The sequence below is a fragment of the Terrapene carolina genome, unplaced genomic scaffold, assembly GCF_002925995.2.
Source record: "Terrapene carolina triunguis isolate 2854851 unplaced genomic scaffold, T_m_triunguis-2.0 Scaffold110, whole genome shotgun sequence".
Classification (NCBI taxonomy): Eukaryota; Metazoa; Chordata; order Testudines; family Emydidae; genus Terrapene; species Terrapene triunguis.
The window spans coordinates 4,993,200-5,007,758 of record NW_020664461.1 but is presented as its reverse complement, the minus strand read 5'-3'; the positions used below and the strand labels follow the sequence as shown (position 1 = coordinate 5,007,758).

The 14,559-nt window shown below is 64.3% G+C and overlaps 2 protein-coding genes across 2 annotated transcripts in view; one reads left to right on the top strand and one right to left on the bottom strand.

Moving 5' to 3' along the window:
• The first annotated feature begins 6,194 nt into the window (after positions 1 to 6,194).
• B4GALT2 (beta-1,4-galactosyltransferase 2) lies at positions 6,195 to 13,450 on the top strand. The gene is made up of 6 exons (XM_026651939.2): positions 6,195 to 6,596; positions 7,036 to 7,271; positions 8,179 to 8,369; positions 8,801 to 8,923; positions 11,336 to 11,440; positions 12,021 to 13,450. The coding sequence occupies exons 1-6, from the start codon at positions 6,299 to 6,301 to the stop codon at positions 12,169 to 12,171; spliced, it is 1,104 nt and encodes a 367-aa protein (XP_026507724.1). The 5' UTR covers positions 6,195 to 6,298; the 3' UTR covers positions 12,172 to 13,450.
• LOC113406575 (sodium- and chloride-dependent glycine transporter 1-like) overlaps positions 12,590 to 14,559 on the bottom strand; it is a 62,649-nt gene continuing 60,679 nt past the window's right edge. Inside the window, exon 4 of the mRNA XM_029911603.1 lies at positions 12,590 to 12,708. Within this exon, the coding sequence (XP_029767463.1) occupies positions 12,590 to 12,708 (119 nt within the window). The remainder of the gene's footprint in view (positions 12,709 to 14,559) is intronic.

The window sequence follows — 14,559 nt, the reverse complement described above, 5'->3', positions numbered from 1 at the left end:
GCTCCTCGGGGGGGGCCGAGCCTGGGCCCCTGGCTGGGTGAGGGGCCTTGTCCCGGGCAGCGCCGGGCGGGTGCAGCATCGCCCAGGGGTGCTGCCTGGGCTCTGGGCAGCTCCGTCCGTGGCAAGGCAGGAGGCTGCGTGCTGGAAGCGGGGTCTCCCCGGGAGAACAATGCAGCTCCGGAGCCAGGGAAGGGGGGCAGGGAGCTGCCGCTCCAGGCTGGCTAATGGCGTTGGAGGGATGGGACGCGGGGAAGATAATGGGGTCTGCATGTTCCCAGCAGGGCTTTGCTCTGCCAGTACTTGCTGCCTGGCCTTGTCTCTGGCATCTGGAGCCATTCAGCAGAGCTGCCCAGCCCAGCCCAGCCCCCCGGGAGACAAGGGGGGCGGTGGTGAGAGCTTTTGCCGGACCAGATTGCGGGTGCGAGAGACAAGCTTCTGACAGAAGTTGGTCCAATAAAAGCGATGACCTCACCCGCCTTGTCTCAGATCCTGGGACCCAGCACTGCTGGCTGCTCGGTGGCTGGCATGAAGCTCACCTTTTCCCAGCAGCATTCATTGCTCTGGGGCCCCGGGCAGCTGCTCTGAGCGCCTGAGAGACTGCGTATGGGAATGGGTCAGGCTGCCAGGTCTGAATGGGGCTCCCCAGGGGGCAGCTTGTCCCGCTGTGAGTGGCCTGTGGACAGGGTACCCACAAGTGCAGGGCTGGAGCTCAAATCACGTTCTGTGTAACGGGTACACGTGGGCACACGTCCCGGCCATCTGCCCACGCCCGGCGACTCCGGAGCCGTGAGGACAGCCACCCACAGTGGGGAGGGTGGGTTTGAATTCTGACCAGCCGTGACCCTGTTTATTTGTGCTCTGCCGACGTTTGTGCCAGCAGCGTTTCTGTCTGGGAGTGGCTGGGGCGGACCCCCCGGCGGTCACACGGGACGGGGGGTATTTGGGCTCCAACAGAGGTATTTGCTGGTCCAAAAGTTTCCCTCATCCAGTCGGGCCGCGGCAGAGGGAGCTTCTGCCTTGGGCGACCGGTCCCGGCTGGTCAGAATGGCTGGCTGTGAGCTGTGCAGCCCTAACGGAGCCGTTTGAGTCCCAGAGAACTGAACGAAAATCGCTGTTTTCATGGGCAGTTTGCAAACAGGGAAAATGCTGAATTGACCCAGTCAATTATTCACAACCAGTAACTGGCCTGGCTCTGCTCAGCTGCAGCAAACTCCACTAATGGACTGTTAAAATCACACCCAGCCTCCTTCCCCTAGCAACGCCTGCTTGCCGACACACCCTGCCTGGTCCAGGCCTTCATCACCAGATCCAGCTACACACTTTAGAAGGGGGGGAAGAAATAGAACATTTCTCAGATGGGCCACCTGGCCAGGCTCGTGTTGCCGCTGTTAGCCCTTCTCTGCATTTCCACAGCCCGGGGTTCCTAGCGTCCCAGCCCCAGCTACTGAATTGTCTGCCTTAAAAAATAATAATAATAATAATAATAATAGGAAGGGAACTGGCTTGTGGGTGCTGTGGGGTGGGAGGCAGAGCTGCTCTGGTCCTTAGCAACGTCTCTCTTGCTCCCGGTCTGCAGGGCTTCCAAGTACAGTGTGTCTAGTTACAGTCGCTTCTCAGCCTGTAGCCGGCTTGTGCCCGACTGCTGCTGACGTGGTGAATCTGGTCTGGATGGAGCACGGCTGCTGCCTCTGTCACCCTCTTCCACACCCCCCGAAGGCCTTGTCCGCAAGGTTTCCCTGGCGGGCTGGTGTGTCTCCAGGAGCCTGGCCGCCCCCGGGGCTCTGGAGCATTGTGTCTTTTCTGGTCCTCAGAGCAGGTCAGCTAGCTGGGCCGGTCAGCTCCTGAGAGTCCGGCTGTCCCTCAGCATGTCTCAGTGTCTCTAGCAATTCCCCGTCTGGCTCCCTTGTCCTTTGTGAAAAGGGTGAGCGGCTTTTCCCTTGGCGTGTGCCTTCCGCGGCACTTGCTTTCACTGCTGCCGGCATTCACCGCTCTCCTAGAATCACACCTCCCAGTTCCTGCGAGAACGGCACCTCTGACCCCTTCGTGGCCTCCCGGAGAGCGCCCCCCTCAGGCCGTTAGCCAAATCCTTTCCTGGGGCGGCCTCTGCCGTTCCACTCCAGTGCCTCCTGTCCTTCCCTTTCATCACCTCGGCACCTGCCTCCTGTAACCCCCAGGCTTAGCCAGCGGCCAGGCAGCCTCAGAAGGCCCAGGTGGTCGGTCAGAATGTGGCAGTGCCGTGAAGACATCCTAAACCCAGAAACCGCTTCCCCCCGGGCCTGCTGGGTAACCCGTCAGACCCAGTCTGTGCAGCGCCCCCGGGATGGTTCCCTCTCGCGTGCTTTTCAGGAATTATGCCCGGTGATGTTAGCTCCCGCTGCTTCATCCAGCCTATCGGTGACTTCCTCCAATCCCTGCCTTGCTTGTCTCGTTTCAGGAAAGACTGTAACCCCTTCCCAGCCTGCGGGTAACCGTCTGAGGGGAGAGGGAAACTGAGTCACCCACACCTTTCATAAAAATACATCCGAGTTGTGCCAGATCTCTGCACTCGGCTTCAGGGCTGGGCAGCCTCTCTGCTGTTGTGATGGGCGATTTCTGGGGCTCTGGCTCCCACGCCCCCCCTTTTGGTGTGTGGGGGATGTTTGTATTGACAACCCATGTCTGCAGTCCAGAAGTTGTTGAGGGTGGGGGCGGTTGGGGCTTTGGGGGCCTGGGGCGCCTGGCAGGCAGGCTGGGAGTGGGGGAGAAACGGGACCTGGTGACTGCTGAAGCTAGGGTGTTGCCCTGTAAGCTGTGATCTGTAGGCGTCAGGCTGAAGGAGGCGTTGGGCTCCAGTTACCCTCTGTTGAACTGCAGTACATGCTACCGTGGGCGTTGCCAAGCCTGTCGAGATGGGTGGGCCATTTCACACCTCTCTGAGCCATCGTTTCAGGCTCTTTGCAGACTCAGGCAAGCAGCATTGTATCAATATACTTGGCTCAAGGCTCTTCACAGCCAGGAGGGCTGGACACAGGCCTGCTGAGGCTCTGGAGCACCACAGGCCCTGACTGTAATGAACTGGTGCCTGTCTGTGCCGCCCCCCTCTCCTGCAGGAAATCCACTCTAGTCATAGGCCCTGTACTGCCCTCAGCTAAGGGAGAGTCTCTGAGCGCCAGAGCGGCTGAGGAAGGTGTGTGTGGAGCAGGATAACCTGTCACTACATTCTGGGTGGCCACAGTGTGCAGCATAGTGCTGGCCGTGAGTGGCCCTGCTGGTCTCTTGCCAGGTGGGGGGTGCTGACGGGGCCGTGTCTTCCCCCCGTGAGCTCACGAGTGCTGAAGTCAGTCTGTGCGCTGGCTGGATCGTCGTGCGGTGGAGGCAAGCTGCTGGGACAGAGGCAAAAGGGTTTGAAACGCGTCGTCCTGCTAACCCCGACTGACCTGCAGCGTGGAAAAGGATTCCCTGGTAAAGCTGCCCCTGCCGGGAACGGGGCACGTCTGGGACAGCCTGCGGCCCAGGCGGGGGTTTCTAAGCACAGTCCAGACCCTCTGTCTCTGCTCTGAAGACAAACAAGGGGGAAAACGCTCAATTTCTAAAGAAAGACTTTGGCGATCGCCTCTGAAGCAGCCACGCGGCCAGCCCCCTTCATCGATCCCAAGGCCAGAAGGGCCCATTGTGATCGCCTAGTCTGACCACCAGAGACCTGCCCGGGTAACTGCTAGAGCAGTTGCCAGGGATGGGGAATCTCCCCAGCCCCGGGGACGTTGTTCCACTGGTTAATTACCCTCACCTGGAATTGTTTAGCTTCAGTTTCCATCCATTGGATTGTGTTGGAGCTTCCGCTGCTAGATGGGAGAGACCGTTACCAAATACTGGGTCCGCCTGCGGGTACTTGTAGACTGGGATCGAGTCACCCCTTAACTTCTCTTGGTTCACGAACTCGATGGAGCTCCTGGAGTCGATCACTAAAGGCAGGTTTTCTAATCCTTGAATCATTCTCCTGGCTCTTCTCTGACCCCTCCCCAATTTACCAACCTCCTCCCTGAATTGTGGCCACCAGAACTGGACCCAGGATTCCAGCAGGGCCAGATCCAGAGGTAAAATAACCCCTCTGCTCCTACTCGAGATTTGCCTGTTTATGTAGCCAAGATTCGCCATTAGCCCTTTTGGCTGGAGTGTCGCGCCGGGAGCTCATGTTCCGCTGATTGTCCACCACGACTCCCAAGCGTTTTCAGAGTCCCGGCTTCCTGGTACGTACAACCCATGTCCTTTCTTCCTAGAGAGAGACGTTTACATTTACCCATATTAAAAGGCATATTGCTTGCTTGAGCTCAACCTACCAAGTGCCCCAGATGGCTGTGAACCGGTGCCCTGTCGTCTTCACCCTCCCTCAACCTTTGTGCCCTCTGCCAACTTCTATCAGTGATGATTTGATGTTTTCCTCCAGGTCATTGATAAAAACATTCAGTGGTGCAGCTGCGGGACCCCCTGGAAACACCCACTCGGTGACGATTCCCCCATTACGGTGCTGAACGCGGGCCATGACCAGAGCCACTCGGTGCCAAGCAGACCCAGCCTGGCCTTTCTACCCTCTGGCTGGGGAGTGACATCACTGGGGGGGGTGACCTCAAGCACCCCCTATCCACACCCTGCTGCTGACTGTGCCTTGCGGGTCTCGGTGGAACAGGAGCGAGAGAGAATCCTAGAAGTTTAGGGTTGGAAGAGACCTCAGGAGGTTGTCTAGTCCCACCCCTGCTGGTGGTTAAGATCAGCGTGCATGCGGATTAACACTAGCTGAGAGAATACGCTCCTTCTTGCTCTAGTGCTTTCGGGTCTGTGACGCTGCGGTGGGGGGTCCTCCCAACCCTGCCCTGCAGGGCCCCGTGGGGCTGCGGGGAGCCAAGACAGAGGAGCCTTACTTGGCAGAAGCGCAGCCGGGCCTGGAGCAGCCAGCAGGCTGCCCGTGGAGCAGGCCGTGGGAAGCTGCAGTGGCTCCCTGCGTGGAGGGGGCGTGGAGGTGGCAGAGACACGCAGGCTGGGAGGACGAGTGGTGACACCAGGGAAGGGAGGGAGAGCCAGGTTAGGAAAGGGCTCGGGGAAATGCAGCAAGCTCTGGGGTGGAACAGGCCTTGGCTGCTGACTAGAGGTCCCTGAGCCGGAACCGAGAGCAGAGGGTGGGCCCAGCCCCTGGGGACGTGGCACCGGCGGGGCAGTGAACAGGAAGACTGCCTGAGCCTCTTTGTCAGAAGAGACTTTCCTGCCCCCAGAAGGGGAAACCCCGAGCGTGACTAGCTGGAGGCTGAGTCATGAGGAGGCCGCGGCAGCTCCTGGGGCTGCAAGCAGAGGGACAGCGAAGGGGCATGGACCTCGCGAGCTAGGCCCCACCGCGGCCGGGAGGAGGTGCCCGCTGGCGGTGAATGGCACCCCCGTCACTGCTCCCGTGGTCTGGTTTTCCCCCAGACGGGAGGGGGAAGGCAGCTGGCTCCCTGTCTCCGGTGAAGTTACATCAGAGCGTGCCCAAGGCCGTGGGCGCCCCCTTTCCAGCCGCGTGCCCAGGAAGGGACGAGCAGCAGGAGCTCACCCTGAGCGCAGGACAGGACAGTGTGTTTGGGAAGCTGAGACGAGCAGAGGTATTGGCGTCCGTCGCTGGACGCACACGAGGGGCCGGAGTGCGAGCGACCTGAGGAGGATGGGCTGTTCCACCGGGGGCTCAGAGTCTCCGGGATCTGAATAAGGTGAGCACCCTGCTCCTCGCCCGGCAGCCCTGGCAGAGAGCAGGCCATGGCTGGAAGGAGGAGGACCAGGAAGACCCCAGGCTGCAGCTTGCAGGGTTCAGTCTGAGCCCCTCGGAAGCGTGTGTGACTCCGATTTGCTTGTAGCTGGTTTGTCTTTATCCCTGGCATTTAAACTCCCCTAAACCCCTCTGTGTTAAGCGATGGGTTCCTGGCGCGGGTCTGGCTGGGAACGGGAGGGATCGGGAGCTCCGGGGAGCTGGGCTTTTCTCTCCGCGCGGGGGCAACAAACCTAGTTTTCTGTGCCCCAGGAGAGGGCTGGGCACGTCGGGGCAGACGGCTTGGGGGGGCTTGCAGGGCATTGGGGTCACTTGGCTGGGGGAGACCAGCATGGGGCTGGGAAGTGACAAGCAGCTGGAGTCGGCGTGGCTGGATGTGTCCACAGGACACGCGGGGACCCGACCTCTCCCTGGCCTGGGTGGGGTGCGGAGGCCTTGTCCTGACTGTTGGTGTCCCCTGGGCAGGACCGGTGCCTTGGCGGGAACCGCCCCGGAGCTCGGCGCACATGCCCGCCCGCCAGCGCCCGGAAGATGACCAGGCTGCTCCTGGGGGTGACCCTGGAGAGGATCTGCAAGGCCGTGTTGCTGCTGTGCCTGCTGCACTTCGTCATCATTATGATTCTCTACTTCGACGTCTATGCCCAGCACCTGGACTTCTTCAGCCGCTTCAACGGCCGGAACGCCTCCCGGGCCCAGTCCTCCAACTCCTCCCGGCCCAACGGCACCGCCCCCAGCTGTGGGCCGGCTGGCGCTGACCCAGCATCCAGCGCCAACCACTCCGGCACCGAGAAGCCCTTACCGCCCTGCCAGGAGGTGCCGCCTGGCTTAGGTGAGCGGCTGGGGCTGGGGAGCGGCTGGGTCGAGGGTGGGGCAGGGGTGGGGCGGGGAGCTGCCGGGGGCGGGCTGGGAGCTGGCTGAGGCGGGCTGGGCCGGGGGGCGGTCTGGGAACTGGCTGGGCTGGGGGCTGGGAGCTGCTGGGCTGGGCTCAGTGTACATAGGTTCAGGGGGACGGAGCTGACTGCTCCCAGCCTGTGTGGCGCCTGAGCCGATGTGAGGGGTTGCCCCATCAGAAGTGACTGCACCCGACTCCTGGGGCACTGCCAGTCCTGGGTGGGGAGCCCAGGGCAGGGGTGCCAGGGGCTGTGGGTCAGGACTGAGGGCACGGGCAGAGCTGGGTCACAGCGCCCCCTCTTGCTGGTGAGCCCTGCCCCTTGCTCCCAGGGGCTGTGGTGGGGCGCCTGGTAACCGGCTCCCCCAACCCCCCGCAGTTGGCCGGCTCCTCATCGAGTTCAGCTCGCCCATGAGCATGGAGCGGGTGCAGCGGGAGAACCCAGACGTGCGGGAGGGCGGCAAGTACGTGCCCCTGGACTGCCAGCCCCGCCAGAAGGTCGCCATCCTCATCCCCTTCCGCCACCGGGAGCACCACCTGCGCTACTGGCTGCACTACCTGCACCCCATCCTGCGCCGGCAGAAGGTCGCCTACGGCATCTACATCATCAACCAGGTGAGGGCCTGGGGGCAGGATAACAGCCCCTCCCCCAGGTGTCAGGGGCCCAGCTCAAGGGTCTCCCATTCCCAGCGGGAGACTGAGCCCCGGCAGACTCACCGCCCCGCCCGAGGAGGGCCCTGCAGTCTGGCCTGTGCGTGGCGTATTGGGCTCATGGCCGGGCTGGCTCTGTGCACCCTGCCGGCTGAGCCCAGGGCAGACCGCGTGGCTGCTCTTCTGTCCCCCCGGCTGGCTCGTCTTCCTTCCTGGCTGGGTTCCAGGGGTGCCCCTGGGGTGAACTGCGCTAAATGGACCTGTTTGCCCGGGGCGGCTCACGTGGCAGCTGGCCCAGAGAGCCCTCTGGCCCACGGGCTCCCTGGCCCTGCAGCTGCCAACGAGAGGGGGCCCCAGCTGGCGTCGGGCGTGATGCCGAGACCTACCGGCCTGTCGGACGGATTTGAGGCCTGGCTCTGCTCACGGCCCAGCCGGTGCCCCTCTATCGTGACCCGCAGCCCCTCTGACAGTGCCCAGGGTTACGGTGTCTCCAGCCAAGCAGGGCGAGCCGGGGACACGAGGCTGCTGCCCAGAAGTGACTGGGCAGGGCCCATGGGCAGGGCCGGTGGCAGAGGGCCCTTTCCTGTCACTACTCACTGGCTGCCTCCCTCCAGGAAGGGCCATTCTAGCGCCTCTCCCTGGTGGGACAGCACGATCTTGGGGTGCTGGGGCCGGCTGCCCTCCCCCGGGGCTCTGCTTGCCCTGCTCCCGGCGTGCAGAAACGGGGCGGCAGAGTGGGGTGCTTGTGGGGCGGGGCTGTCTGTACAGCTGGGCTAAGCGTCAGTGTGTAGGGCAGGAGTGTTGGGGGGACGGGCGTCTGGCGCTGGCCTGGGAGCCCCCCTCCGACACTTGTCCCCCCACCCCTGCACAGTACGGCGAGGATACCTTCAACCGGGCCAAGCTGCTCAACGTGGGCTTCCTGGAGGCCCTGAAGGACGAGGACGACTACGACTGCTTCATCTTCAGCGATGTGGACCTGGTCCCCATGGACGACCGCAACCTGTACCGGTGCTACGAGCAGCCGCGGCACTTCGCCATCGCCATGGACAAGTTCAGCTTCAGGCGAGTGCCAGCGGGGCCGTGGGCGGAGCTGGCAGGGGTTGGACGCCAGGGCGGGCACCTGCCACGGAGCGAGCCAGCCCTGGCCCAGTGTGCTGGGCCCTGGCTCGGCGGGCAAGGTGGCGGCTCTCTGGGAGGGAGGTTCAGTGGGAGGGGTGGCGTGTGCCCTGGGGCTGCGGGGAGCATGGGGGCAGCAGGGCAGAGATGTGGGAGTGGGTGGGGGAGGTGCCGTGCTGGGCATCGCAGAGGGGCATGGGGGGAGACGGGGGCTGGTAGCAGCTTTCCTTGCAGGCTCTCAGTGCCTGGGAGCCTGGCCCCCTTCCTGAGCCAGAGCAGAGCCCAGACAGTGCCCGGGGGGGAAGAGAGCACGGTCCCAGGCTCCCCCTTGGCCTGCCCGTGCCTGCGCTGACGCCGGCTGCTGCTTGTCCCTGCAGGCTGCCGTATGCTGGCTACTTCGGGGGCGTCTCAGGCCTGAGCAGGTCCCAGTTCCTGAAGATCAACGGCTTCCCCAACGAGTACTGGGGCTGGGGAGGCGAGGACGACGACATCTTTAACCGGTGGGTGAGCCCCACAGTGCTGCTGGGCCAGGTCCCTTGGTGAGCTCCCCACTCCGGGCTGCTGTGCCAGCCCAGAGCCCAGCCCTCCACTGTGGCTGGAGGGCCCAGAGCCCAACCGTCAGGCCCTGAAGCAGGCACCTGCCCCACAAAGCACCTCCCATCAGTCAGGCTCCCAGGCAGCCCCACCCACGGACGTCGGCGCTCTGCCCCCCTGCGGCCGGACTCGGGATGGACAGGGCTGGCTGGGGAAGTGTGGCCCCATGGAATGGGCTGAGCAGGGTGAGGGATCCTGGGTCCTGCCCAACATTCGGCTTGCTGCTCGCTGCCACTCCAGCTGCCCGTTCGCCTCCGCCTGCAGGGCCTGTGTGCTGCACTTGGGGGGCGGAGTGCTCAGTTCCGGGGGGGTGGAAGGGAGTCGCCATCTCTGCAGCCTCTGTGTGTCCCACTGCCCGGGAGAGGAGCCAGCGGTGCAGCCAGCCCGGTGTGCCCGGCACGGCGAGCCCCACTGAGCTGCCTGGCAGTGCCCGTGCCCTCGGTGGTGTGGCACGGCTGGGTCACGCTGCTGTGCCCTTCCCTACCCCAGGGGGTCTCTGCAGCTGTGGGGTAGCTGGCCTGGTTGTGCTTCCCCAGGCTGCCTGCTGGGAGCAGCTGTGGGGTCCCCTGGCCCTACCTTGGGAGGGGCTGGTCAGACCCAGCTGGGCGCACTCCGGCGGCGTCTCTGGTCCCGGTGCGGGATCTGCCCCCGAGCTGCTCTCGCTGCCCTGGCGCTTTGCCGGATCTTGTGGGACTTGCAGCCTCCGTGGCCACGTAGATGCCGTTGAGGTGGAGATGTGGCCGAGTGCTGCCACGGGACAAAGCCATCGTGTGGTGCCGGGTCTGAACCACAGCTGGGATGGGGAGCACGTGGGGAGAGGGGCTGTGTTGGGGCCGGGCCGGGCATGGAGCAGGGCAGTGCCTGGCTTGGATCGATCAGGGAGTGGTTGGGGCTGGGTGAGTCCCATTCCCTGGGCCAGCCGCTCCCCGCAGTGTCTGGCTCCAGGTGGCTCGGCCTCGCTCCTGGAGCCACTCGGCAGCAGGGCGGGTTGATTGAAATCCCTGGGTTCAGTCGTGGTTTGCATTGGTCCATGTTAGTTCTTTGTTCATTGGTGGGGTGCCAGCACCCCGTGGCTTTGTAACCCCAGAGTGCCTCCCGCTCAGCCCGGGGCTGCTGTCTGGGCGCTGATTTCAGCAATTCCCTCGCTCAGCGTGCATGTACTCGTCCCTTGGGCCCGTGCCCCGGGGAGGGACACGGCTCTGGTTTGCTCAGTGGGGACGTTTTACTCCTGGCTTGGGGTCAAGCTGGATTTGGATGGAAATTGGAGGTCAGTTAAAACTTGAAACCCACCCTGGTGGCTGGAGACCCCAGAAGAAGGAAGCCCGTCAGACCGTGTTTGGCGTTGAACTGGGCTGTGTTAAAGCAAGGGCGGGCGGGCTGTAGTTACTGAGTTGAGATTGTTTATGCTCCCCAGGGGCCAGGCTCCAAAGGGATTTAGGAGCCTAAAGGTGCAGCTAGGTGGCTAGTGGGACTTTGGAAGCAGGGTTAGGTGAAGTGCCCGACGCCCATGAAATCCAGCTCACCTGCTCAGGTGCTCTTGAAATCCCCCCCCGCCACCTCGCTTCCTCTTCAGGTGCCTGCCCACCTTGGACCATCTGGCGCTGTCCCTTGTGCACGGGGTTGGCAGCTCTCCTTGAGGAAGCTTTCCTGCTTTCTCACCTCTTGCTGGGGGAGGTGTGTGGGGGGGAAGTTTCCTCTGCACCTGCCAGGCAACCTGGCACCCAAAGGGCTAGTGGCAAAGGCTTTTCGGCAGCGACTGCGCTGACCCGGCCGAGCGGAGAGGCGGAAGCCCTGGTCTGGCTAGTTCCCAGCGCGGTGCTGGAGCTGACCTCAGAAGCTGAGGGGTTTCCCTGATTGTGTAAATTACACAAGGAGCCGGGCCTTGAACTCCCCAGTGCGCGGCCGCTTTTTAGTACTGATCGTCGAGTCCCTGGCGTCACCCCGCTCAGCGGTGCGGTCCTGCTCCCGGGCCCTGGCTCTGACTGCCCCCTGCTGGCGTCCCAGCGGTGGTGCAGGTGGGCCCTGAGCAGACAGGAGCCTCTGGCTTTGGCCCTGCCCTTGCTCCGCTCCCCAGTCATGCTCGGAGCGGCAGGTGCCAGCTGGGCCCGCTTCCCGTGGGGGCGGGCGGTGGGGCGGGCACAGGCCCTGGGGCAGAGGGGCTCATGCCAGTCGCTGTCAGGCTGGGGGGGGGCAGAGGGGCCCAATCCCTTTGCTGCTTGCAGCAATGGCAGAGGGCCGGGCCCTCCGGGGCTGGTGCCAGATCCCAGCTGGCCCAAGCTATGTGCCGCTCTTGCCAGCTCGGCTCGCTCTGTCCCCAGGATCTCTCTGAACGGCATGAAGGTGTCGCGTCCCAGCGGCCACATCGGGAGGTACCGCATGATCAAACATGAGCGCGACAAACACAACGAGCCCAACCCACAGAGGTGAGACCCCGGCCCGGCCCGAGCCCCACAGCGGGTCACCGCCTCCAGTGCCCCATGTGTTGCCTGGGCTCCGTGGCTTGGCACTGCCCGGGGGAAGCCTGCCTAGGAAAGCTCCCCCCCCATACCATCCAAGAGCCCACCCCACCCCCTAGGCTGAGGCTGCTGGAGAGGGGCAGGGGGAGCCTCCAGATGGGCACCTCAGCAGGCAGCAGATGGTGGGGACAGCTGCTGAGTAAATCCTGGGGTGTGGTGCTGGGAGCCAGGACGCCTGGGTTCTCTTCCCTTCTCTGCCACTGACTCACAGTGTGGCCTTGAAGAGGCACCACCCCCCTTTCTCTGTGCCTCAGTTTCCCTGCCCCCAGGTGAACCTGCTCCCTTGGCACACACGGTGCTCTCTGGCTGGGTGAGAGGGAAGCCAGGCTGTGCAGTACTGGGCTCCCCGCCCTGGGCTGGCACTGCCAGGCAGGGACCACAGCCCCAAGGGTCACCCAGGGCTGTGCCTCACTGCCCTCCGGGGCTACTGCTGGCCAGGGGAGAGCTCAGCTCTGCGCCCGCTCACACCTCTCTGCACCTCGGCCAGGTTCACCAAGATCCAGAACACCAAGATGACGATGAAACGGGACGGCATCAGTTCCCTGCAGTATCGGCTGGTGGAGGTGACGCGCTGGCCCATGTACACGAACATCACGGTGGACATCGGCAAGCCGCCCCCACGCCCGGCCCGGGGCTAGCACCTTCCCCCGGCCCACGGGAGCATGAGGCTGGAGTGCAGGGCTGGCCGTGCCCTGGGCTGGCTGGATGCAGAGGAGTCTCGCCGTGGCCCGGGGGTGCGGATCGAACCAGGACGTGTTCGGCCCACTCTGTCTGCCTTCTGGACATGGCTGCACCCCAGATTCCCCCCTCACCGCGCGGCGGTTAGCCCTGCCCCGCGGGCCGGGGACAACGCAGCAGCCCCCCAGTGTCCAAAACGGCCCCAGCCAGGGGCTTGGGGAGCTTCAGGCTCGGGCTAACGAGCCCCCCCCCTTTACGAGGAGAGCCAAGGACTGAGCTGCAGCTTCCCCGGGGCGGTCCTGGGCCGGGCGTGTCACCCCATCGCCCTGACTGGCTCAGTCTGGGCCAGCGGCAGCAGGGGCTCTGTGCCCCACGGGTTCAGCTCCAGCTGGGCCAGGGCTCATTCTGTGGGCGCTCGCAGGGCTCCCGGGGGGCAGCGTGGCTGGGAGAGGGGCCAGTGCGGCTCCCTGCCACCTGCTCCCCCTCCTGCCTTGCTCCTAGTGGGGCACAGGGCTCTGAGCACAGACACAGCCCCTCTCGCTGTCTTCCTCGGCCGTGTCAGCTAGTGCTTAGAGCCCAGGCCAGGACACCTGGGGCCTAGTCTCAGCTCTGCCCCCCTTTGTGCCTCAGTTTCCCCCCTGCCAGGGACTCAGGGGCTGGCCCCTCCTGCACACTGCGGCTGTGTGGGTGTACTGTATCCCGGGGGGCTTCAAAGGGACTATTCCCATCCTGGCCCTGCCTCAGGGCTGCGCTGCAGGTTTCAGAAGCGGGGGAGCCCTTGTCTGCCCCATTCCCTCCCTACAGCCCCCCCCGAGTGGCTGCTCCAATTAGCGGGGCAAGGCGTCTCGGAGCCTGGGGCGGTGGTCACACCAAAACGGCTGTTGGTGAAAGGTAGGTCAGAGACTCTGTGGATCTCCCCAGCTGTGGGCGGGGGCCCAGCCCCTGGCACGCTGTCCTGCCAAGCAGCCCTGCACCTCCCCTGCCTGCCGATTCCAGCTGCGCCTGCTGCTGCACCCACCCAAGGGCCCTTTTACAGCACAGAACATTCCAGCCCAGCTCTCCTCTGGGGCCGGGGCCTTGGCAAGAGGCGGCCGCTATCTCTAGAACTAGTTTGCCTGGTGCCCTAGGAAGGGGAAGGCTCCTTGGTGGGGATGGGCACTGCCCGCCCTGGAGGGCAGGAGCTGGTGGTGGGGCAGAGCCCTGCGGGGTTCCCTCCCTCTCTCCCCCGCCCAGGGCCATTGCTCCCGTCCATGTATAGCTTAACCTGTCCACCCCCAAGCCCCATCCCTTGCTGCCTGCCCCAGCCGGGCCCCAAGCGTGATGCGTGCGAGAACACTGCCAGGGGGCAAGGAACCAGTACCACCTCCACTGCCAGGGAGTGGGGGGGCACAGCACCCTGCCACACCCCCAGTTCTGAGCCCAGCCCTCTCCTAGAGTGATGAGAAGAAACCAGTGCCTCGGTGTGGTGAGTGGGCCCCCCCCCCTCTGGACACCGGGGGGGCAGGGAAGGCAGCAGGCCCAGGCCGGGGGCACCGCTGACTTTTGTATATTTGAATGTTTGACCTGTTTTGAGCATATCCTGAATGCAGCCTTTGGTCCCAGCGACCAGACTTTTGTATTTAATAAAGTTGCAAAAACTCAGAGCCTGGGTTATGGATTTGGGGGGCAGGCCTGGGACAGGGGGCAGAGTACTTCTCCGGACCTGGGCCCCCTGGGTGCTGGGGCCAATCCTGCAGCCCTGTCGAGCCCTTACCTGCTGGCAGACCCCAGGATTTGAGAGCCAGCCAAGCCCCCCTGTCCCAGGATGGGGGCAGGTCCCGGCGGGAAGAAGCCAGAGGGAGTCGTACCCAGAAGGAGCTTTATTCCCAGTGGCTCAGGGCTGTCCACGCGGGAGCCTCTGTCCGACTCCCTGAGGGCTCCCCGAGTTGGGGCTGGGTTTCAGGGTCCTCCCAGCAAGGCTGAGGGTGGGAGGTGGGTGTTGCACTGCAGGGGGGGGGGAGACTCTGGGGTGCCCCCTACCTACGCTGCTGGTGTGGGCAGCCTGACCCCACGGGGGCACTGCTCAGGGAGCTGCTGGGAGCCCACCCAGCAGGGGCTGTGGCTGGGGTGGGTGGGTTTGCTGCCACAGGGCTCGCAGCCACAAGGCGGGGGGCGGGGGACGACTCCAGAGGGAGCCTGGCCAGGGCTGAGGGGGCAGGCGCTGGAGCTGGGCTGGGGAGGGGGCCCCCTGGTGCAGCCCAGCTGGGGGGGCAATGGGGAAGAGCCTGGGGTCCAGCCATGGGGATAGGAAGGGGCTCATCGTCCAGAGGAGACTATGGCATGGCTGGGAAGGGGTCAATGGTGCAGCT

Bases quoted from the DNA above. Each gene is read 5' to 3' on its own strand.
- B4GALT2 (XM_026651939.2), top strand. From the start codon at position 6,299: ATGACCAGGCTGCTCCTGGGGGTGACCCTGGAGAGGATCTGCAAGGCC. The intron at 8,924-11,335 runs GTGGGTGAGCCC...CTCTGTCCCCAG, and splicing joins GACGACGACATCTTTAACCG to GATCTCTCTGAACGGCATGA. The intron at 11,441-12,020 runs GTGAGACCCCGG...CACCTCGGCCAG, and splicing joins AACGAGCCCAACCCACAGAG to GTTCACCAAGATCCAGAACA.